General features: G+C 38.1%; 1 protein-coding gene across 3 annotated transcripts in view; it reads right to left on the minus strand.

Annotated features, from left to right (window-relative positions):
* Nucleotides 1-25,818, minus strand: part of CHD7 (chromodomain helicase DNA binding protein 7) — a 197,678-nt gene that overhangs the window by 63,395 nt on the left and 108,465 nt on the right. For all 3 annotated transcript variants that reach the window (XM_012738651.3, XM_012738650.3, XM_076005290.1), the window contains exons 4-6: nt 12,781-12,922; nt 7,743-7,880; nt 5,351-5,416 (exon numbers count right to left, since the gene is read on the minus strand). In XM_012738651.3, the coding sequence (XP_012594105.2) occupies nt 5,351-5,416; nt 7,743-7,880; nt 12,781-12,922 (346 nt within the window). The remainder of the gene's footprint in view (nt 1-5,350; nt 5,417-7,742; nt 7,881-12,780; nt 12,923-25,818) is intronic.

Genomic DNA, 25,818 nt, shown 5'->3' on the forward strand with positions numbered 1-25,818 from the left:
TCACTATTCATAGTTTTAGTTTTACTCAATGGCACAATTAAAATTTCTCAGACAAGATGTCTCACACACATTGCAGCCAAATAAAATTAACACTCCAAATACTACATTGCTAGGTAGGGTTAAAATTGTGATACATGTCAGCCATATCCAGAATTTTCAGCTGTAAGATTATCTGTAACCTCTCCCTCGACCCTACCTGCTGCAGCGTGTGCAGAAGACAGCACCCATATGATATTGTTAGGCTTCTCTGTCCCCCCACCACCACTTTTGGTTTTAGGCTGTTAAGTCATCATACGTAATTTTCTTCTGGAACATTTGATTGGATAAATCAGGGCTCTAAATACCACTTACAGATGTTTAGGGATTCTTTCTACACTCCTACAGAGCCCCCAAGCCTGCCTTGAGGGTCATACACGGCTGCTTAGCTACCTCCTAGATGCTTCAAAGAAAATTAAGGCAAGCAGGAACATAGCAGAGGACAAACAGAAGAGCAAAGCCTTGTACGGGATAACAGACTGGTACAGATCTATTCAAAGCCACTATGATTCCCCTCCATCTCTAACCTTCAAACTATTTTCAAAGGTTGTGAACTTAAATGTTTCTTTCAAACTCTTGCCTCTATTCAGTTAAACGTGACTTTTTTAAACAGTTTTTTCATCTGTCTAGAGATCACCAATAAGAAGACTGGACATTCAGGAGTGTGGTCAACACCATCAAGACCTGGCTGTGCCCTAACAGATCTATGAAAGGTCGTAACCGGAAAGCAGCTTTTTAAACCAATGGATTCAGGACACCCTCTATGTCACAGAATTTTAGATAGCCAAAAAGAAAAGAAATGTTTGCTGGATGGACTTCAAGAGCCAGCGACATAAACCTGGAATTAATTTATAAGGAAATTCCAGTCTATTCAAGTGGCAATTCATCCAGGACCACCTCACTTTTTCCAGCCCTAATATTCCCCCATTCTACACCCATTTGAAAACGTGGTATCTTTATATAGAACTAGAGATTCTAGCAGAAAGGCAAAGATAAGATAGTAGATGACCAGGGAAAATGGGAAGCAAGAACTTATTTTAAATTCCAGAGTGTGTGTTTGACACAATAAGACTAGATCTTTTGATGCTTCTCATAGCATATCATGAAGTTCAAACCTAGACTGGAACTCAAATGTCTGGGCTTTTACTCTTTTGATACTAACTATATTTCTTTCAATTCTGAAGAAGTTTTTCAAAATTACATACCTTTGAGGTAGTAACAAGACAAGATGTATCATCTCTGTGCTCTACCATTCCCTCTGATTTCCTCCTTTCTGATCTTTTCTCCCATACTGTCCTTTCCCTCTCATTCTAAATGGTCTCAATGTCCCAGAATTATAAGTGGGCACCAAAGCACACAGGATCAAATCTTGAACAGTAGAGACAGTTTTTGGTCTGTGTCAATTCTGTTCCCAGAAAGCTCTTACTCTTACAGGCATCTGTCCCCAACTCTCATTAATACCCATTCTCTTGTTTCAATCAGCCATTCCTCTGGGAGCCTACTGTGAAGACTGCCTAACAAGAGGGTCTCGGGCTGTCTGGGAGGAATCAACCAGGTTCTGAAACTTCATTTAGCAGCACCTGGAGCTGGTACAAAATTGTCCCAGGTCTCAGGTCATATCTTTTGGATGTCCCCAAATATAACACCGTGTTTTGTTTAACTGACCACACAGATTGGATCACCACCTTCTTGCCCCTACATATATAAATAGAGCTGTTTTTCACTCTTCCTTGTGCATAAATATGATCATGCTGACTTCTTTTGCTTTACTGGTAATAAAACAGTTAACAAAAGCATGTGAATGCAGAAGCCCTCAGGAGCATCATTCCAATTATTTGCTAAATGGCAGTCAGTTTGACCAGCCTCTGGAGATAGCTGTGAACCAGCCCTAACACCCAACCCTCCACTCCAGCCCAATTTTCAGAAGCTGTTCTACAATAGGCACATCCAGTGAATAACTGCTTCAAAGCAATATTTCCAAGCATGAGTGTACACGTACACATAAACACCCCCACTCAAATTTATTTCTTTGACAGCTACCATTAAATCTGAGAGAGCTCTCTAAGTAATATTACGTATTCAATAGAATATTTCTGAGAAATGTGTATATCTTTTCATTAGATTATAAAATCAGCCTATGTAAATCTTTATTATTCACATGAAATTTAAAATTTCAAACATATTAAGCTATATTTGTTCCACTGTTCACATGAACCAGAAACTTTGATAAGGCAATAAACTGACTCCTCCAGCCAACTGGATTCTAAACAGACACCCAGAAAATGACAATCCTATAGCCCAAAAGAACAAATGACCTTTCCGAAGTATCCTATTACTAAACTAAGTAGTCATAATCAAGAAACAAAGCTAAACTATAGTGTAAAAAAAAGCGAAATTTTGTTAAATAATACATAAAAGACTAAGAAAGCCCCTCAACAAAGATATCAATAAGGCATGTGAATCCTTCCCTACTTCTGGCCCAACGTATTGTATACTCTTCTAAAGATATCAGATCACAGTTCACTGACACAAAAATTGACATGATAATGGATGAGATTACAGTTTTGCCTTCCTTACACTCTATTTTTTAAATTACTAGGTGCAACTAAAGAGAATTAAAACACACACTCTGGAATTTAAAATAAGTTCTTAAAAAGAAAATATATATTTTAAATAAGAAATTTTAGGGAATATAGTCACAATTAGCTTTTAAAACTATTTTTGACCTTCTGATACAAAAAGGATTTGAATTATTCTTCAAAGATGAATGGCTCAAAGCAGAAAGGGCTTCAGGATGACGAACATGGAAAACGTATAAAATCAAACTTCAAATACAAGTCCCAACTATATCCCTTCCATTGGGTATCATTCACAGTAACTTGTGTATAGAACAACATAAATGCCTGAACTACTCTTACTTAAGATGAGGTGTTGTATTAGGGAGGCTCTGCCGGGCGAGTTCTGTGAGTTTGTCCAACGCCACCATAGTGAATCATGACCCTTCTCTGGCTACAGTGACGAGGTCAACTGACTTTGAAAAACAGTGAGTCCCCACTATGTGTCAGCACTGTTCAGAGTATGCTCCGAGAGCTCATAGCCCATTTTTACAGTGCTGCCAGGGGGAGATAAAGACACCTTCTTCATGGCCCATTCTTAAATTATTCATGGTAATAAGAGACAGACCAGCAGGCATAGCTAGAACCTACAGAAAAATCTCAAATTTCCTTTTGTTTCTACTTGCAACACTTTCCTCAATGTTATTAAAGGTGATAACTAAAGTACCTACTTTGAGAACATAAGCAGTTTAAAAAGTTAGTACCAGTTAATGTTTAGTGCCTTCTAATGGTTTTTTATTACCCTTTAAGAAATGCCATGAATGGACAAGCAATCCAATGAGCTCCACATCTCTTCTTTACTTTAAATTATACCTCAAGGCATCTCTCCCCTTCCACAGGAATTTTCCCACTAATTTTCCCCATCTTCAAATTCACTGATTCAACAAATGTTCCACCCCCATGTACAGTTGTTTTAAGTTTTAACCTCCTATGATAAGATAAACCTGGTCATCAGTAAATCGAACAATACCTACTCCTAAACCACGGTACCTATCTAAAAGGGTAGCTGAGAGGGTGAAAAAAAGCTCTAGCATGGGCAAAACAGAAAGAAAAAGCAATGTCCTACATAATATATAGTCTAAGTGGCTCTGAATAATAGAGCTAATTATAATTTGCAACCCCTAAACCTGCTGAGTACGCCTGCTGAAGCACTGTCAATTGAATGAAAATTAATATATCCCATCCAGACGACAAGCTATTTACTCAAACAAGTCACTTCAATTCAGTGAAGGGGATTACTCTTTAAAGCATGTCAAGTATTTAAATTTTACCATATATCTACAATTCACAAATTAACAGTTCTAGAGTCATTAGTAGGACAAAAATGCAACCTTTCTAATGAGTTAAACAGTGCTCATTTCTACTTGAACAGGTGGGAAATTTGGCTGAGATATTATCATTTAATTCACCAGGGAGGAAATCAGATTCAGAGTCGCCCGATAGCCAGCCACTCCACACAACTCCACCCCTACACTCAATCTGAAAATATCTTGACATGTTGCTTTTGATTATTTTCATATAAACTGGAGATGTTTATTCTGATAAAAATTCATACCTTAATTCATACTATAGACAGGCAAATAATATTAAGACAAAGGTAAAGAGAAGTTTACTGCTAGTTCAATAACATTTTCAAGGATTGCTTGATAGTAGTATTTAAATAGTAAAGGTTTTCTATTTGATAAGCCTGGGATCTCACTTTAAATCCTATGATTCCTCCTCACCTTTCTGAGAAGTTACACATTGCATACATTTCACTAAAAAAAAAAAAAGGTTATTCTATACACTGAAACATGAAATTGTACTTCCGCCCTCCTTAAAAGCAAATAAAAAGAGAGAACTACGTGGCTCTAGCAGTGATTCCAGCTGAATGACAGCCACCTATATGTAAAGGAGACCACTTTCTAGAGATACTGAAAACTATATGTTAGAATATGTAAATGTACCAGGATGTCTATGTAATTATTCAAACTAAGTAAAGCATTTTCTCAAACTGGGTAAGAAGGAAGGTAGTTGGAATGAAACAAGAATTTCCATCAGTAAAATAAAATACAGTGTCACCAGAATTCTTTGTTAAAGGCTTCATGTGTCCCAACAAGACTGTTAGGCTAGGGACAGATACTTAGAGCTCACCTTTGCAAATCAACATAAATATTTAAATAACTCTTAAGTAGTAAGTCATACTGTCTTTAAAAATTACGATGAAAATAGCCCTACATTTCACCTTTGCACTGGCAAAAATGTTAATACTTCAATTGCATATGAAAAAATCTGATAAAACAAAAGAGAAAACATTTACTTGCTAAAATGATAAACAGAACTTCCATCCTAACATGTGGAAGGGGGAAACTTTCATACAAGAGATGACAGGTAAATTCATGTTTATGATTTTTATGACAATATTTATGAAAAAAGGCAGCCTGTAACTCTGAAAGTCCTACATGTTTTCTTTGGAGACTTTTGAGTTTCTTGCCTGCTCGATGCTATAAAGCACTGATTGATAGATATATTTTAGTGTATTTGCGGTTAAATATCCCAAAGATTCACATTGAGCTAGTAAATCAGAAAGTATTAGAAATATTACCACAAGTTTTATTTTGTGGTAGTGGAATTCTTAAGGAAAATCACAAAGCCAATAATCTCGTAACAGTCACCCTCCCACACACATGAAGACTGTGATCACTCCAAATCGTGCTTACCTGCTTTTTCACTGAACGACTACTCATGATTTTTTCTACCACTGGACCTTCTGCATCGACACATTCCTAAAAAATAAAGTCATGTGAGCCAATGCATACGGAAAACATCTCACCCTAAGCTATAAAGCAAGAAATCATTCCCTTTACCACCTCCCTACCAGCCCTTTAAATCACTGGGTACGGCAAAGTCGCCAGTGGGATATGTGACTGAAAAGAACAAAAATCTCACTCTACAGAAAGGCAAAAGGAAGACCTGTGCTTATTACTTTGTGATTATGTGGTTTAATTATGCAGACTAGCACAGGTCCCTAAAGCCAGAGAGCATTCAGAAATTCCAGCTGCCAAGAGCAAACAATCTCTGTGTGATCACGGCCTAAGACATAACTTTTCTTCATCTATGCCCATGGGGTGAAACTGTACTCATCATTCTGTTATTGTGGGCATCTTTTATTTAGGTTGGTGCAAAAGTAATTGCGGTTTCAGACTGTGAATTTTAAATCATTATAACTAGGCTCAAATACATCTTTATTAATCAAAGTAGGAGCTGTTACAAATCAACACATTTTTGTCAATGAGAAATAAGTTCGTTTATTCCTGTAGTGCAAAAATCTGTGCTTCGGGATTCCACGAACTCTTGGAAAGCACTGTCTGCATCCTGCTGCTTGTGGAAGCATTTTCCCCGCAAAATGTTGTCGAGATGCTTGAAAAAGTGGTAGTTAGTTGGCAAGAGGTCAGGCGAATACAGCATAGGAGGCAAAACTTCGTAGCCCAATGTGTTCATCTTCTCAACCACTGGTTGTGCAGCCGGGTGTTGTCGTGGAGAAGAATTAAACCCTTTCTGTTGACCGATGCCAGCGGCAGGCATTGCAGTTTTCCGTGCATCTCATCGACTTGCTGAGCATACTGCTTCTCAGATGGAATGGTTTCATGGGGATTCAGAAAGCTGTAGTGGATCAGACCACCAGCAGACCACCAAACAGTGACCACCTTTGGGAAGGTGGACCACCTTTGGCTTTGGGAAGTGCTTTGGAGCTTCTTCTCCACCTAGCCACTGAGCTGGCCATTGTCAGTTGTCATATACAATCCACTTCTCATTGCATGTCACAATCCGATTGAGAAATGGTTTGTTGTTGTTGCGTACAAGATGACACTTCAACGATTTTTTTGATCTTCATTCAGCTCATGTCATGAGGCATCCACTTGTCAAGCTTTTTCACCCTTCCAATTTGCTTCAAATGCCGAAAGACTGTAGAATGGTCAATGTTGAGTTCTTTGGCAACTTCTCATGTAATTGTAAAAGGATCAGCTTGGATGATTGTTCTCAATTGGTCGTTGTCAACTTCCAATGGCCAGCCACTGTGCTCCTCATTTTCAAGGCTCTCATGTCCTTTGCAAAACTTCTAGAACCACCACTGCACTGTGTGTTCGTTAGCAGTTCCTGAGCCAAATGTGTGTTGTTATTGATGTTGTGTGTTGTCTCTGCTGCTTTACAACCCATTTTGAACTTGAATAAGAAAACTGCTCGAATTCACTTTTTGTCTAACATCATTTCCATAGTCTAAAATAAATATAAAATAAACAGCAAGTAATAAGTCATTAGCAAAAAAACATAAAGTGAGAAATGCGCATTAAAATGATGTATAACATAATCACATTTATTTAAGAATGTACTCCAATATCAAACAGCAAACTTCAACAATGCTGAAACCGCAATTACTTTTGCACCAACCTAGTATCTATGGAAGTCACATAAAACGTCACATAACTTAATATAGATAAATTACCAAATAAAACACAAAAGTACATTTGATATACTATTCAATGGGTTACCAGCTTGTTAACTAAAGTACAGTAATGGTAAGAAAAAGAGATTTTTTAAAAAATGATCTTTACAATAATCAATCCTACATTACTACTCATATTTTATATAAACTATGTTATCCATTATTTACATTGCACAGAGAATAAAGTATGCCCTGCTGGGTACTACAAGGCAGTAATTTCACAAAGGGGTTCTTACAGTGCCTAACAGCAGGAGACAAGCTTGAGTGGTTTATTAAAGTCCCAGAAGCTACAGCACTGAATTCTCAGAGGTAAATTCAGCCTCCTTGTATTCTAGCTCTGACTCTTCTTCAGCACAGACCATTAATTCTCCAAAATTGTGTCAAATTACATATCACAGGCTTGTATAAAAATAAATTTCAGTGAACAGGGCTTTTTAAAAGATACTGTTAAACAACTAATTTCCCATAGTACATTAGCCGGCATCAAATGACTGTTCCCCCTGCTGAAAGTCCGATGTTTCCATTGAACTTCTCGGACTCCAGCTACAAAATTTCCAGTCCATCTTTAAAAATGCATATGTGTGAATCACAGGAATCCGGCTGCTAACCTGCTGCTCTGACTGTGAAGTGTTGGAAGGGGAATCTCTCCCAGCAGCATCTGCATCATCTGCCTCCTCATCAGAAATCTTGAACTCCAAGTCTTCGGTGTATCGCTTTCTCTTCACCTGCCTGCTGGACCGCCTCTTCTAAAACAAAAGCCCAACAACACAGCTTTTAAAAAGCAGTTACTGATGCTCTTTATGATGGCTCAGAATGGTAAGATGTATTTTTAAAAAATTAATCTTAAGAAAAGCTGATAATTTTAATCCTGTAAATCACATGAAAAGATCATAGTGGTAACAAATACAGTATTAGAAATGTGGAGAAATCTGGAGTAGGACACCTGAGACAGCCACGGCTCTGCCACTCCCAACTACATGCCCTTCAACTGGACAATGAAAATAATAACAAACTTCCTCCCCATTCAGCCAGTGTGTCCATCAAAAGTCATGGCAATATCCAAGCTGGGTAATGGATCTATAGGGGCTTCATTATACTATTCTTTCTACTTTTCTATGTTTTAAAATTTTTCCATAAAAAAAGCCAAAAAAGTAAATGCATTACAAGATAATTTATAAATTACAAAGTTCCCTACAAATACTGTTATAATATTATCCAAGGTACCCAAGATATTTCCAAGCCACTTAAATAAAAGGTTTATGGATTTCAAGCTTGATCCTAAAAGAAATTTTCAAAGAGATGAAGGGTTGAATGGCAAAATTCATAATGATTATGAAAAGTAATTTTACTTTTTTAAACTTAATTTTAACATGCTGGTTAAAACTTAAAAGATTGGTAATAGTCAGCAATAGTAGGATTGCTGGAAAAATGGGTTCTCTTAACTCTTGTGGTCAACATACAACCCCGTATAGTCCTTGCAGGACAACGTGGTCATATCTATCAAAATTTAAAACATGTCAACCCTTTGACCCAGAAGTTTGACTTCTAGTAAGCTACATATCTTGGGAATATTTGCAAAATAAATTGTCAAATAAAAAAAAAGAAAGAAAGAAAACAAGCCACACAACAATAAGTAGCTTATGATTCTATTAATGTTTAAGATAATGAACAAAAATTTTGTGTGTCTATTTTAATATGTGGATCAATATATAAAATCCTTAATATAAAAATATTCTAAGTCTTCTTTACTTCTCTATGCCTCAAAGAATATTTGCTAAAAAACAAACATATACGTGTGCACTTTCAATAACATGGAAAAAAATCTGAAAAGACACAGTAAATTGTTAATAGCTACTGATTCTGGGGAGAGGCATGAACAGAGCAGAACAAGGGGTTTTGCACTTTTTGTTCAAAATAATTCTATACTGTTTCACTTTTTTGACAATGAATTTGTTTTGTAAGTTAATACGTACCTTTTCATTGATATGTGTATGTGATAAAATCTAAGTTTGAAAATGACCCATGTAAGTTTTAAACTATTGATGAATGCAAGAACATTGTAACTTTACAGAAAGAGTTTGCAAGGCACATACAAGAAATAAAAATGCGGAGGAAAGTTAGCACTTTATATAGATTTCTTTCTAAGAATTATGAAATAAAGCTTTTTAAAGGGCCTCATGAATTGTAAAGCTGGGACAGCAAGGCAGAAAGAAGCAAAACACCATCATCGTGTGTACCAAAGGCAAGACAGACACTGCCATCTTTCAAGTCAGGACCAACACAAAGTGTGGCATGGACTGATTTTAATCTTTAGTTTGTACTCTCTGCTCTCATAAAGGGGTTTGAGACAGTTCACAACACAAACTTGGTATAAATGACCACCAAATTCAAGACTGTAAGCTCGAAGCCCTACACCATCATGGTATAGGTACAAAGAACTGCAAGGTACAAAGAACTTTTCTGACATGAGACCACTGGGATAAAGTTTATGAACAAACTTCTTAGCGGCCTAGACCAGAGAGAGGAGTGACATGGCCAGAGGTTCCTCCTGGGACCTTCCTCTCCAGGACAAAGCTTCAGAGCTACCCAGGACAATCAATCCCAGGTGGAGGCCTCACAGAACCCAGCGGAGTTTGTGCCACCTGTGATCCTTCCCCACACCACAGGAGGCAGTCTGACCTTGTGGGCCCTAGAGCTGAGCACCCCTGTCTGCACTGGTACTACCTCTTATTATGTGACCTGAACGGGTTATTTCGTGGACCTCAGATTCCTGGTCTGTAGAATGGGGTTAATGATAGTTACTACCTCAAACGAACAATGCGAAGATCACATAAGGGGAGTTAATTTGAAGCATTTAGAACAGTGCATGGTACATAATGTGAAATGTAATTAGTAGGATTAAAGTCATCATTAATCAGCTCCAGCTTTCCAAAGAAAAATGGCCCAGTTACCTTGTTACAGCTTCCCTTCTCTCTTCCCAAAACTGACCTACTTACTGCTGCTCTCAGGCCCACTTTACCACCCCTCACTTCTCAACTGCCAACTCTGTAAGATATAAAAGGCTATTTTGTCAAGAACGATGGTTTGATTTTGCGAAATTTAACATAATATCTGTATGTCATTTGATATGTCAACTTAACAAAATTTAAATGCATTCATTTCTATTTCCACCCCTATGCCACTCTAGGAAGTAGTAATGTGCTGCTAACAATCCATCTGTGATGTTTTCCCAGGCTTCCATGCTTGAGGCCACACTGCCATAGTATTCCCCCAGCATGAGTAACTGGAGAGGGTCTAAGACAAACCCACTTCATACCAAATCCCACTCTGATATTAAAGAAATGCTCCAGTACAATAAAACAGGAGGCTTTCCTTTGAAAACAGAAATTTATGTACTATAAATATAACTTTTATAATGTAAATGCCTCCTCATATAACTTAGTGATATAAATCCACGCGATAGTGATGGGGTTACTTAGTAGTGGATGTGAGGTCGCTTCGTAAGTGTAAACAACTCCAACATACAATCGGAACTCAATCTTCTGAAATTTCTGAATATTATATGGCTTCGCTAATTTCTAAATAATAGTGATCTTAAGATCATCTATTTTGGGTACCAAGGTTCCTTTTACAACTTCCCAATGTAAAATTAAATTATTTATTAGATGTTTCTATTATGATTTGGTAAACTATTACTTTATGAAAGATTTTTGTGAATCAAAATGAAATGTAAGAATTGCATTTAAACCGTCACTCAAAACTTTTGAATTGACACTAACAGGCCAACTTTTAAAACTTGGATTGCTTTAGAAAAGATGCGTACAGCTAAAACAAGTATACTTAATAGAAGATTTAAAAATGTCCACGATCTCACTGTTGTAATACCTTGCGATACAACTTTTAGTTAAAATGATATAGCATTTACTTCAGCAAATCAAAAAACTCAAGAATTGTAACACTAAGCCCTTCATGCGTGTGTTACAGGAAGAAACATAATAAACAACCAGTCAGCATCACTTCCTGTGTCAGAGACACCAAGAAAGCACTGCTTTCAAAGTCACTCCTTGTGTGGTTGTTTTATTAGCTATTAAGAACATTACATTTAAGCCCTGGCCAATTAGAAAGGATGCACCAATATTCACTTCAATTGATTAGCAGTTTTCTATAACTGAAATGCAGAAGGAAAAAAAACAAAACCAAAAAACATAGTATTTCATAAAGTTCATTTGAGTCTGAATTAATACAGACAGACTTTTTAAAAAACAATAGCAGTTACCTGTGAAAAAATAACAAAATTTCCTTGATTTGTGTGAATAAATTCTTAATAGTGTCCATATACTAATGTCATAAAAGTCCTATTTAATCAAACACAGATCAGGAGAAAACACTCTTGAGGATAAAAATAAAATTCAAGATCAATTAAAATATTTTAGTTTACAAAACTTCCTAAACAATTAAAAAAAGGGCATCTACTTACCTTCCCAGTATCTTTCCACTGACGTATAAAATAAAAAGAAATTACATAATCAACCCGCACTGCCAAAGGTATCACTACATTGGTTATATAACCAAACCAAACCAAAAACACATTCATTCACACTCTCTCTACACCTAGTCATTAGGTTAGGCCATTCTGTGAAGTTATAGGTATCAGGGAGTTCTAATCAAACAAGCAAACAAAAAACCAAAACCCAAAATATCTGATATTCTTTAGAACAGAGCTGAATATTGCAAATATTTTGTTTCTAATTGGTAGGGGAATAGGTAGAAAATCCTGAGTGTGCACTAAATGGTAAAAAAAAAAAAAAAAAATCCAGTAAGCTTTTAGGGGCCAGCTTCCTATTCCGGCAGGATTCCTCAGTAACTGCTCCTTGATAACTTAGATGTCATTCACATAAGTTACATTCCCAGCCATCCCAGTGGACCACACTGGCATGTTTCCAGGAAACCTAACAAGGAAATAATTTTTAACTTTCACGTATAAGGGTCCCTCTCAGTCCAACCCGTGAAGGCAGTGTGCTTCATACACAAGAACCTAAATTCCTAATGTTTATTTCAGGGCTAGTCTTTCAACTCATTTCTATAAAATTCTCCCAACAGTCAGGAGACCCTAATACTAGAATATTCTGCAGAGTTGCCATTTAGAAAGTCAGTGACTTGCTCATAGAAACTTTAATACTAACATGAATATATCTGAATTCTGACCGTCAGATGTCAGAAACTTTAAGACAAGCTACAAATCATATCTTCATTTCTTATTCTGCAAAATTTAAAAAACTGACAAGCAACCAAAGTCCAGAGAAATTTAAAAACGGGAATGAAGCTTTAAATGAACCAATATATTAACAATATGTTAAGATGGTAATAACATATATAAATATCAAAACAATACATTTACAGAAATAAATGAAGATTCTTTATTAATTACACAGTCAAGATGGCAAAACCAAGTCATTCTGGTCAGGAGTTTAATTTCATGTTGGCCTCCCCAGCTCTCATTGCTATGGAGATAATGTTCCAGACAACAATAAAGACATCTCAAGAGCATCTCTATAACAAGATAGGAGAGGTCTAGTGTACTTCATATGCAGCTAAAGTTACCCATGCTAAATAACCAAGGCTTGGGGAGCGGAATAATAGTATTACCTGAACACCTGGGTCCTCATCTTCTTCAGGAGAAGGAGATGGTGGGGGCGTTTTGTCTAAGTCTGAATTTTCAGAACCTTCTGTTTTTCCCTTGTTGACCTTTTTCTTCAAAGCACTTGCTTCTGAATCAGGTTTCTTATTACTAGAATTCAAAGTGGATCATTTAGTGTTCACTTTTTAATGGGGTTTTCCACATCCCAAACCGTATTTTATTTCCCACATTAACATCCCTAAAGTATCAATGACAATTGATAAATCAATGCATGTTGGGCACGTATGGTTAAGTGCCACTATTAAGTTTTTATAGTAAAACTCCATATTGATGACTTTTACCAAATGTGACCCTAATTAAAAAGAAATTGCATGCAAAAACTCCTAATACCACACATAGTACATTTGTGCAAAACTCCTGCCAATACACCAAGCCATAATGAAAAATCAGACTAAGAAGTCATTTTGCTATCAAGTTTTTAAGATGCAGAATATTATTTTTTAAACTGTCATGGAAAACAATATAATGATCATTTCTTTGTTTCTTGCAGATTGTTTTAAACATTCTTATTTAAGTCTATTTTTTTTTATCAGTACTACTAGGTGTCCTCTGTTACACCATGCAGTTACATTTATATACAACTTATAATCTTTCTAAAATAAAAATACATAGCAATTTCCTGTTCTACATATTTAGTTAATGCTGTATTCTTAAATATAAGTCTTATTTTGGTGTACATTTTTTTTGAAAATTGCAATTAGCCTTTTTTTCCCCAAAACCTAGGTCTCCGAAATACAAAAATACAGGAAAGCAAGCCCAATAGCTAAAGCACATGTTCCACAGTATGTTGCTGACAAACATTAATGGGATTTGAAGGTTACATCAGACAAAAGACATAAACTCTAAGAAAATTGTTTAAGTTTACCATCCCCTCTAGAACCTTTACCTGACATTCTTTTAGAATGTGCACTTAGTGCTACCTTCCATTTCAATTTTCAAGCCATCCTCAAGATTTTCTAACATCAATTATCATTTGTTAACCAAACTGAAAATAAATACAACCTCAGTAATGATTATATTTTACTATTTCCGGAGAGCCTAAAATTCTAATAAATTTTGAAAACAAAGGATTTCAAAAAGTTTATAAAATTTTATTTATTGAAGTTTGTAAAGTCCCAGAAAAGTATGCTGACAGAATACATTAAACAGCATGTTTTTAATCTCAGCTACCACAAAAAGAAGAGGCCAAGATATTTATATGCTTTTATTCAAGTAAAACATTTGTCATGTAAAATATTTCAAAAGTACTATTAATATAGTCAAAGTATCCATCAGGCAACTAAAATGTATTTTTTTAAATAATAAAGAAAATATGTGATCATCTTAAACTAGTTATTTTTAAATACTCAAGAGTTTGTTTTTATTTTGTTTTGTTAACATTTCAGCATAGTAAATAGCCATATAAGGAAATAAAATAATTCAAGATAACAGCAAATGGCAGCTAGGTTTAGAGACTTATTTTTATTTTCAAAAAAGAAAAAGGCAGTGTTCTAAAAACTTTAAGTCCCCAAAAGATCCACGGAAAGCATAATATTTTTTAAATTAAAAATAATCCATACAACAGTTCCTCATCCAACTGTCCTAGTGTTTATGCTACACATGGACAGAAGTCTCCCCTACTATGAGGCTCCATTTCCAGCATTTATTTCCGCTCTAACTGCCACAAATTATACAATACTACAGCTGAACACTGGGCCCCTTTCCTTTCATCTGCACGCCAAGAGCAATCAGATTACCCTGGTAACCAGCGGTCACATGACCAGCACCTGCTCTTTTGGCTGGATGCCACTGACTAAAGCCATCTGCTTCCCTCAATCAGCTTTCAAACATTCTCAACACCTGCGCTGCAGTGTTTTGTGGTTTCTTTTTATCAAATCAGTGCAAAACTGCTTCCAAAACTTTACATATTTCTCAAATTTGTTTAAATCAGAGGTAGGCCTGTCAAAGAGTTGAACCACTGCCAGGTAAAGTGAGTTGGCAGCTCGTGTTTTTCATGGTGACCTCTCTATACCAGAGCAAAGTACATGGTTTAATGTGGTGGAGTTGCTGGGCCCTGCACACACTATCCTACAGGAGTAAAAGGCTTACTACTATCTGGAAGCCGACCAGAGCCCAGGTTTGAGGAAACATCAATTTGCTGAAGGAGAGAAGTGCTAATGATTTTCCATCTGCCCTTCCCAAGAATGAACTGTATGGAGCCTCCAAGATGGCTGAAAGTCAGACAGGACCTCTCCAAATGTTTAGACAAAAAGCCTGTAGCCAAGGGAAGCACTTACCCCAGATCTGATTACTGAAAGATTTCTAAACTCATTAGACCTTGCTCTATTAATGTCATTCAGAGACAGCTAAGCATTTCCATGCATCGATATACAAATCAAAAAACACCCTAAGAAGTAAAAAAAAAAAAAACAAAACTACAAAACCCTCGGTGTCCACTAATGACATTATAATCAAGGAGGAAATTAAGTTATGTAAATTAAACTGCATTTGCTACTATTTTGCAATAAGCTAATCTGGATTTTCAACTAAGTGCTATCCTAAAACTGCTTTGCCCAAAGAAACTAAAGATTTTTCTTTTAACAAATGGAGGTAATACACAATGGTGGATAAGAGAATTGGTTTGAGTCAGATAGACTTTGTTGGTTCAAGTTAAAATTGTCATCAAAAGCTGTAATCCTGGATAATTCACTTAATTTCCCTGAGCCTCTATTTCTTCACCTGTAAAAGGAGGTTAATAATCATACCTTCCTCCAGGATTTGTTTTAAGGTTTGAGATAATGGCATGGATAGTTAACATTCACACACATCTGGAAGACAAGCGGTTAAGTCTGGGCAGTATTCTCTGGCCGTGGCTCAGACCCACTTGGGCTGAATCAACTGTAGAGACTTATAGGCAGGACCCTACCTTCACATGTGGGGCTACCCAGCATCAGACTGGTGGAGAAAGGACACAGAGTCCACATGCATAGTCATTATTTAAATCTCTAAGGTTCAAAATTTGTCTTTTATAATGCCAAAGCTAAAACCTAATTATACACACATTCCTCTTCCAAATTATAATACAAGCTTGAATGCGCAAAAGACACAACTCTTCTAGTTGGGGTATGGGAATGTTGCTAAACAGTAACCATCCCTCTTAAACTAACACTACAATATTGAAGATGAGGCCACTAAGCTCCTTGTTGCCAACAGAGAACCTCAACGCACCTCTCTAGCAGTTGCAGTGATGGCTACTCCTGGGGCTTGGCCAAGGCAGGCTGCCACACAGCAACCTATGAGTGGGATCACAAGAATAACCGGGCCATGTACAGGGAACATTTTCAAATTCTAGCCCTGAATGGCACCAGACCTGAAGGAATCATGTCTGTCCTCATTCCTCTCCTGAACCTGCTCTGCCTCCTGCATTTCCCAGCTCAGCATCACGGTAATGCCTCCTAAACAATACCTGCAAACTGATTTCCACATGTTACCAGAGTGATCAGTTGAAATGGAAATCTGACTCAATCATTCTTTTGCTTGAAGTCCAATCCCCTATATATAACATTTAAGATTCTCAGTATTGGTGTACCAGGCCCTGTGCAATTTTTGCAACTGGCAACATTAGCTTTTTATACTCTTCCCACACCGCAGGCCCTTTACCCCTTATGCTCCAGGCATACAAAACTATTCCCAAAAGACATATCAATCTCTCCTACCTCAACTTTCACCCCAACCTACTCATCTGCACGACTCACCTTGGACATCACTCATTTCAGGAAGCATTTCCTGACCACCATAAGAGTCTGTATTTGGGTATGACCTCCTCACTCTACCTACATGTCACAGGATGCACCCCATACAAAAGATATATAAAATACACAACATTTGATGATAACATTACTGCAATGTATTAAAATCAAAGCAGTGTGTGTGTCTGTGTCTTTCTCCAACTATCTTGTAAACTCAAGGAGAGTAGGAACTGTGTCATATTTATCTTTGGATTCCTAGAATCTACTCAACTATCTACTCAATTACTTATAAATGTTAGCTGATCTAGTTAATTAAATAGTCCAAGTAATAGCAATAACAGCAACACATATATAACTAACTCTATGTGCCAGGCACGACTCTAAATGTTAACTCATTTAAGAAAATCTAACATAGCATCTATCTTTATGATGAAACACCTATTTAGTTCAGTAAAATGGGCTAAAGTATCACCAAAACGGAGCAAAACTTAGCAATTTTTCAAAACCAAGAGAAAGGAATATCATTTACATACCTCACCTCTCTATTCACAAAGCTCTTTCATTTCCTGATCCTTATCTTCCATGATTAATGATATAACCAAAATGCAGAGCCATCCCCCATGAAGCTAGAGACGAAGAGCCATCCCCTCATCGGGCCAGAGACTGAAACACAGAACCATCTGCTCACGTAGCTAGAGACTGAGACACAAGGCCATCTACTCCTCAAGCTAGACAGCCCTTGTTATCTTGGAAGGAGAATATTTTCTGGGGATGCTGCTGGAGGCGTGAAGGGTCCCTGTTCTCCCATCAGCCTTACAACCCTATGGGAGTAGAGTTACACTGATGGGCAGCTGGATGTCCTCAGGGTCCACTGCTAAGTGACTAATCTCTAAAGTTTTGTGATTACTGCTGATGTCATCAGAGCATTTAACATCTTAATGAGAACCCTTAGAAATAAGCATTAAGAGAGCACAAACTTTGTAATCATAGAGTAATATCTTCACATGGAGGAACATTCTAGGGAATCTACACTTATGGAAGAATTCATATTCAGCTTACGACTCTAAGAGTCCATAAGAATGGGCTCAGTGCTGTTACCTGAAATGGGGTTGGATGGATTCATGTGAGCTAAAATACAGCACAGATAACTAATTCATTTTGTTAAGAGTACAGTCTTTCTAAACAAGGCTTTCTATGCAAAGGACCAGAACATACTAGAATCCCAGGTAGTGGCCCTGATTTATTACAAAATAGAATGCAGTTCAACACTGATTAGCGTCATCCTAAGGATCTAAGTCCTCAACAGAAAAAAACCTGAAAAGGAACCATACTGTGGAACCAAAGGTGATGGGCAGGATACGGTCAGTCAATAAAAATGTCTGGACGATGGGGACGGAGTTCTCAATCAAACAAGCCCTTCAGATGGGTTAAGTCAGTGAAGATTCTCATCATATTGGGGAAAATCAACCTTGAGGCTTAGGTCATTGAAGATTAATCAGGTTCATTTTCAGGGACTCGAGCTTCTCCAAAAAGTTACAAGATAATCTTTTAGGAGAAGGGCAAAAGGTACTGAAACATACTCTTACACATTATATGCTGAAAAGGCTTTTTAAATAAAGACGTGAACCTAGTGGGTAATAAGTAGTAGAGGTGTTCGTTGCACAGGGAACATGACACAGGACGTGTGTGGCATAACGTACCTCTAAAGAGACCTGCCATAACAAAACAGTCGATTGTTAGGGCCAAGGGCTCAGTGGTGGTAGAGAAAGAGCATACAGCCTCTCAACTCAAGGGCACAGGATTTCTTTTAAGCCCTGCCTACTATTTGGTAAGTTTGGAGTTTTGTGGTTTTTTTTGGAGACAAAGTCTCACTCTATTGCCCGGCCTAGAGTGCCATGGAGTCAGCCTAGCTCACAGCAACCTCAAACTCCTGGGCTCAAGCGATCCTTCTGCCTCAGCCTCTGGAGTAGCTGGGACTACAGGCATGCGCCACCATGCCTGGCTCATTTTTTTCCTATATATTTTTAGTTGTTCAGCTAATTTCTTTCTGTTTTTTTTTTTAGTAGAGATGGGGTCTCACTCTTGCTCAGGCTGGTTGGGAAGTTTTTTTTTTTTTTTTTTGAGACAGAGTCTCACTTTGTTGCCTAGGCTAGAGTGAGTGCCGTGGCGTCAGCCTAGCTCACAGCAACCTCAGACTCCTGGGCTCAAGTGATCCTCCTGCCTCAGCCTCCCGTGTAGCTGGGACTACAGGCATGCACCACCATGCCCGGCTAATTTTTTCTATATATATTAGTTGGCCAATTAGTTTCTTTCTATTTACAGTAGAGACGGGGTCTCGCTCTTGCTCAGGCTGGTTTTGAACTCCCGACCTCGAGCAATCCGCCCGCCTCGGCCTCCCAGAGAGCTAGGATTACAGGCGTGAGCCACCGCGCCCGGCCTTGGTTGGGAAGTTTTTTAAACAATGAAAAAGAAAATTAAAAACTAAAAAGGCAAATTAAATTAAAGCAGCATACAATGTGGTACACCATAAAGTAAAATTAACACCACAAAGTAAAAATTTTAAACAAAGTCCTAAGACTAAAATTTAACAGGTAAAGCAATAAAATGCAGACGACACAATAAACTAACGAGGAAAGAGAAAAATCAAACTCTAAATGGCAGATGATAAACCCGAAATTCAACAGCTTAACACCAAGGCAATCAGCGCCCCTGAAGTGCAGCCCCCAGGAGTTCAGTGGACTCCCGACGGCTGTGATCCTGTACCTCGCAGCCTCGGACATCCTCCGTGTCCCGAGTAGCCTGGCCTGGTGCCCACATGCCCCACTCCAAGCAGGTGCCTGGCCACCCCCAACTCCTAAACTCCACCCACAGATTCCTTACCCAACTCTTCTGGTTGAGAAAGGGAAGAGTTGTGAGAGGGCAAAGAGAGAGAAAGGAATTCTGTTTTACTTACGAATGATAAATGTTATGATTTTGGTGAAAAATTATTAATAGACTTTTTATGCTCTTTTGAGAGTCGCTGGGTGAAACACCCACAAGATAAACACCAATTCAATTTAAATTGTTACCTTAAGAAGCTATCATAAGGCCGGGCGCGGTGGCTCAGGCCTGTAATCCTAGCTCTCTGGGAGGCAGAGGCGGGCAGATTGCTCGAGGTCAGGAGTTCGAAACCAGCCTGAGCAAGAGCAAGACCCCGTCTCTACTATAAATGGAAAGAAATTAATTGGCCAACTAAAAATATATACAAAAATTAGCCGGGCATGGTGGCGCATGCCTGTAGTCCCAGCTACTCCAGAGGCTGAGGCAGGAGGATCGCTTGAGCCCAGGAGTTTGAGGTTGCTGTGAGCTAGGCTGACGCCACGGCACTCACTCTAGCCTGGGCAACAAAGTGAGACTCTGTCTCAAAAAAAAAAAAAAAAGAAGCTATCAGAGAATAAAGTATTCCCTTAGTAGACTAATTGTGCTAAATTGTTAGGAAAGACATAGCAAAGAAAATTAGAAAAGATTCAGAGCCTAATATGCTTTCATTTAAAATGTGTATTTCAGATTCAACATACCTTGCCTTTGCATTTTGTGATCAAACTTTCCATTCGTGAGGAAGCTGAGGGTCAACGAGGTCAATGCGTTACCCAAGAAGTGGCAGTCGAAGGACTGAAGCCAGAACCTGCTAAGCTCACAAGCCCACATTTGAGTGCTGGGACTGGCCCCAGAGTGACACTCATCACGAAGATCATCTTAGGAGCCCAGCACTGGCCTGGCCTGTTAAAGTATTTTTCAAAACGCTGACATATTTCCTAGTGAGCATCTTCAGTTACTTGTAGGACAGCCTGTCTTTAGGATAGCTGCAGTGTTAATCCATTTTTAATACTGATTATACCCTAAAGAAAAAAATGACTTTTCTTATGCAGTCAAGAATTAACATTGAAAATCTATCTGCAAGTTAGTGAGTTTTGTGGACTGAATTAAGATATGCCAGAAACAATAAGGAAAAGAAGTCCAGTTAGCTAACAGACATTAGTACTCTTGACTATATGGTACCACCTCACATTGTAAGGCAACATAAAAAAATTAAACAAAGTAGACATAACATAACCACTGCAAAAAAGTATGCCTTCCAATGGCCTTTGACCATAATCTATCTTTCCAAGTGCCAAACTGTAGGGCACACATTTGACTAGTTGTGCCTCATTTTTTTAAGATGCCGCTCTCATTTATGCATAGCAATCCCGTGACCTAGGAAGGGAAAGTGAGGGCAAGCTTGGCAGTCAGAACCCCACTCCTTAGATTATTATCTTCTCTGATCAGCAAGGGTGGCTAATTCAACAAATAAGCCATGCTGCCCACCCACATTTCAATCAGGTGCTATAGGTGGGATGAGAATTAGGTGGACCAAATGGTAAAACCACAAAGGAGAAAATATCATCAGGAGAAGCTAAACTCCTGTGAAACTCTGTTGTTTCTACAGAAGTTAGGGCTACAAATAAAATCAGTATTCTACTGGAAGTTTAAGGGTATTGTCTTCCTAATAGCAAAAAAAAAAAAAAAAAAAGAATGGTGTCTTTTTCCTTAATTCACACTTTATTTCCCTAATTAACATTTTAAAGCTAAGCCACAGAGACTTCTGTATAAGTCTTCTGAAGGGAGGGGTGGCATTGCAGGTGACTGATGCTCTGTACACTGGCTTTGCACAAGCATCCAATGACTCAAGGAGGGCCTTTGTCCAGGCAGAAGGCAAAAGATCTTTACATATCAAGTGACAAACTTTGTATTTATAAAGAGTTTCATATTTTTTAAAAGTATTTTCACACATATAGACTTATTTTAATTAAAAGCAAAACAAACCCTATGATTCTTTCTCTTCTTTATCTTCCAATCCTAACATCACAATCGCATCTACTATATGGCAACATGTGCTCCACCCTAAAATTCCACTTGAGAAAGACTTCAAAGGAATGTGTCCTGAGAAAAATCTCCCTTTACATCCCACTGCTGCTCATGGTCTCCTCACCTCTCACCCTTCATTTGATGGGTGCAGTGAGAGTTGAAAGAGAGATCTACATCACCCTCTCCCACATAAACCAAAGTGGCAGCAGGCCATTGCTTTGAAGTCCACTGCAGCTCACTGGATGGGCAGAAACAAATTTCCAGCAGGCCCCGTGTGGTCCGTCCTGCATCTAGCACAGAGCATTAGTTAGCAAACTTGCTTTCAAGGGTCAATGTTGTCAGGCATTCTCTACCCCCAATGGATAATAAACTGAAGCACATGTCAAAGATATCAGTGTCTATACTAAAAAGTGTCTGACGGACTCTCTTGCCCTGCTTATTCAGCTGATCTAAGATGAATCAGATAGAGGAAGGACCACAATGGGGCCCCTTGCTGGCAATGGGAGGCCCTGAGGTGGTTATCCTAAAGGAAAGGATTTAGGATTAAAAAGATCCTATGGCCTCTTTGTTGAAGAGATGATAACCTTTGAGACAGAAGGAAAAGGGGTACTTGTTCCCATCCCTGACCTGAAGCTTGGATTTAATGAACCATAGACTGGGCAGGACAGACAGGTGGGCAGGGCTGCAAAACATTCAGGGACACTTTCCTTGCCAACACTGGAAGGGCTCAACAATCCATTTTACCATCACAAATTGAAGAAATCTATACCCTCTTCCACAGGCACAGGGTCCAAAACATTCTTTCTAAATGTCCAATGTCTTAGGTCAAGACTAAATCATAGCATGTGATTTTATTACCTATGTACCTGATGGGAAGATATCTGACTATCTAGGGGGTTGTACTTATTAGCAAAACTGGCTTACTGGTTTGCTTTTGTGTCTAATCTCTATTGAAAAATTTTACAGGCCGGGCGCTGTGGCTCACGCCTGTAATCCTAGCTCTTGGGAGGCCGAGGCGGGCGGATTGCTCAAGGTCAGGAGTTCAAAACCAGCCTGAGCAAGAGTGAGACCCCGTCTCTACTATAAATAGAAAGAAATTAATTGGCCAACTGATATATATATAAAAAATTAGCCGGGCATGGTGGCACATGCCTGTAGTCCCAGCTACTTGGGAGGCTGAGGCAGGAGGATCGCTCGAGCCCAGGAGTTTGAGGTTGCTGTGAGCTAGGCTGACGCCACGGCACTCACTCTAGCCTGGACAACAAAGCGAAACTCTGTCTCAAAAAAAAAAAAAAAAAAAAAAAATTTTACATATTGCAAGAGCACACCATAAAACATGTATTAGTTTATCAAAATATACCACCACTGGGCTAGCTGGCTGGATGAAAACATTTCTCAGGTAAACACTCCCTAATTGAGAAAACAATATTTGAAAAAGCTAATTTCCTTAGAAGAACACTGCTAAATAAATATTAACTACTTACTATTAATGCTAATGATAGTGTGATTTGTAAAAAGTACTCTTACATTTTTTTGGTACATTGTATATTTTTTAAAAAATAAGAATGGTATGTTTATTTTCCAATTTAAAATAAAATGGTATCTTTACTCTTAATTGAAAAATAACATTTTAGTTTTCTACTAAATTTAAAACCGGGGTGGGGGTAGAACAGAGCAAGGAACAAAACATGTTCCTAGAAACTGTGTTAGTAACAAGTCTACGTTGCTTCATTTAAGCTTTAGTAGTCAAGTCACAATCTTTGGCCAAGTTCCCTTCTTTCTGTATATTCAAAGAATCTTTATATAGCTAAATGGACCACTAAATCCTTCAAGAGTCATTCAAAGGAAGCACTTCCTCCAAATTCTCTCTCATTTCACAAGGCCCATGCAGGCACAACAGAAAACGCATTGAAAAGAAGAATGCAAATCCTCATATTTCAGCTCTGTGAATCTCTCCATATGCAAAACTGCATCCTCTCCAGCCCACAAATGTCTTAGCTGTTATTTCCAATATTAACAGTCAATATTTGAAAGCTATAAGGACACTTGGGGAGAGCACTAGAAAAACGGACAGCAAAACATATATTAACATAAGGGGAAAAGGAAAAAAGATACGGTCCTACTAGAGAAAAGGAATGTGGCCTGTTTTTCTCATCATGATTTTACGTATTCTTTTTCTGAGATGCCGAACATCTTTTTCTGTTTCACTACCCTTCTCTGTAACAGCTTCTGGGCAGATTCTTTTAGGTTCTCCTATACAGAAAAGACAGACGTAATTGTATTTTGTTTGTCAAAAAGGCCAGTGCTCTGGGAATGACCACAAATTCGAGCTTCTGCCACTTTACAGACCGAGGTGGGATGCCAGGTAGTGAGGAGGTCGCCGAAAGGCACACGAGGAAAATCAGCCCCACAACAGTCACACTTCTCGTGTCCTCTATTACTGAGTGCGTGTGAATGACGCAGACCAAGCTCTCTCCCTGCCAGCGACACAAGGCAGAGAGAGGCAGGCCACCAGCAGGTCACTTTCTTTACCGCCTGCTCAAAGGACAGGACACTTGTCTGTAGAGCCACAGCAATGACAAGGCACACAAGGCTGCAGAGGAAAGATGTGAGAGGTCCTACACTAAATTTTTCATTCCACTTCTGTTTATCCCATTTCAGCCCTCCATAGGAAAATTATTTTCTGTATAAACAAATTCATCAAGTTAACTTATTCAAGGATGAAAATAACTGGTATCACATAACATTTTGCAAAACAAAATTGCCACTGTTGTATTTCAGTGCTTAAAAGCAAACTGCTATGGCAATTCAAACCCAGTACTAACATAACCCAAACCCCCTATTACCTTCATCACTGCATATTCAATTTACATAATTATTCTGCGATGCTATTCAGAATTTACATGTAGTTGTATGCATTCTAGTTATGTTCGCTTCAAGGACGCTATTTCCTTTGTACACTTAGTGGAACAAGGAGACCACAACTTGGCATACCCAATTCATCTGACCAATAGAAACAATGTGGTTCAACAAAATTATGGTTTGGTTTGTTAATTTACTTAAAATTTCAATTCAATTACCACATGCTTGGACAGCCGTCCTCATCTGACCATCCACAACAGGAAAGTCTCTGGGGAATGTCCTTACTACACTTCATTGTAAATCAGCTAGTGGCTCTGTAAGTCATCAGGTGACCACGGCCAATAGACATGCCACCAAATCTTGGCTGCCCCCACCTCCACCAGCATGGCCTAAGTTTCTGGGACACCTTACATCAGCTCCTTTTTAACCTGTACATCTCTAGACTCAACAGAAGTGTTCCATTCAATTATTTTCACACCATTTGGGATAAAAACAACTATTGCCTATAGCAGGCATTGACTGAGACAATTAGTCAAAAGCAACAGGGGGGGAAAAAAGTACTAGACTTGCTCTTGGGGAGAAAATACACCCTTTTCTTCCTACCCAAAGCATATGACTCTAGTGCAAAGTCAATACTCAGATTCAGCAATGCCTAACACTCTGCACAGCCTCTGATTCACAGTCCAGGATGGACAGCTGATGGCATGTCTATAAAGGCCTGCACTGAATGCTTCTGTGGCGGACAGACACAGGGACTGTATCTGTTCTAAGGAGGCATGGTGTGCTGAGTACTGATTAGGTTTGATGCCCCAAGTTTCAAACATCTATTTACAGTTGTTAGGGAAATTTTAGCAAGTTTCATTGTTTAATACATTTTAATATCCGCCTGAAAGTACTGTATAGGAGGTAAACATATGCTAAACTAAGTTTTTAAAGATAGGCCCACCAGATGTGGACTCAGAACTTGAAAGAATACACTTGGAAATCCATGACAATATCCAAGATATATATAGTATTATTTTTTTTTAATCAACTTTTATCATTAGGTGATAAATTCAAACATTAAGATGAAAACTGAAGCCAGATACATCTTGATTTTAAAATTAACACTGGTGATATATTTTCTGAACTCCAGAAAACTTCTTTAGAACAGACTCCTACAATTTGAGTTACAGAAAAAAAGAATACATTATTTTAGATTTTATTCTGACTTCTTTCTCCCTGGGAAAAATTAGCACATACTTTCTCCTACCAAAAGCATGGTATTTAAATTTTGGCAATTTATTTTTTAAAAACCACCTCATAAAGTCAGGCTGAAATTGCACTCATGTCTTCCTTCCTCATCATTTTCCCCTTAACATTTAAAACAGTACCTGCAAATAATAAGCACTTAATAAAATATTCCTTAAATAAATGAAAACAGATTTTATAATGGGTTGAGTTTAAAAGAATGTTCATGAAAAGAAAAAAAAATGATTTTCAATTAAGACACCACATACTGAGGCATCAAAG

Source organism: Microcebus murinus, chromosome 7 (assembly GCF_040939455.1).
Source record: "Microcebus murinus isolate Inina chromosome 7, M.murinus_Inina_mat1.0, whole genome shotgun sequence".
Lineage (NCBI taxonomy): Eukaryota > Metazoa > Chordata > Mammalia > Primates > Cheirogaleidae > Microcebus > Microcebus murinus.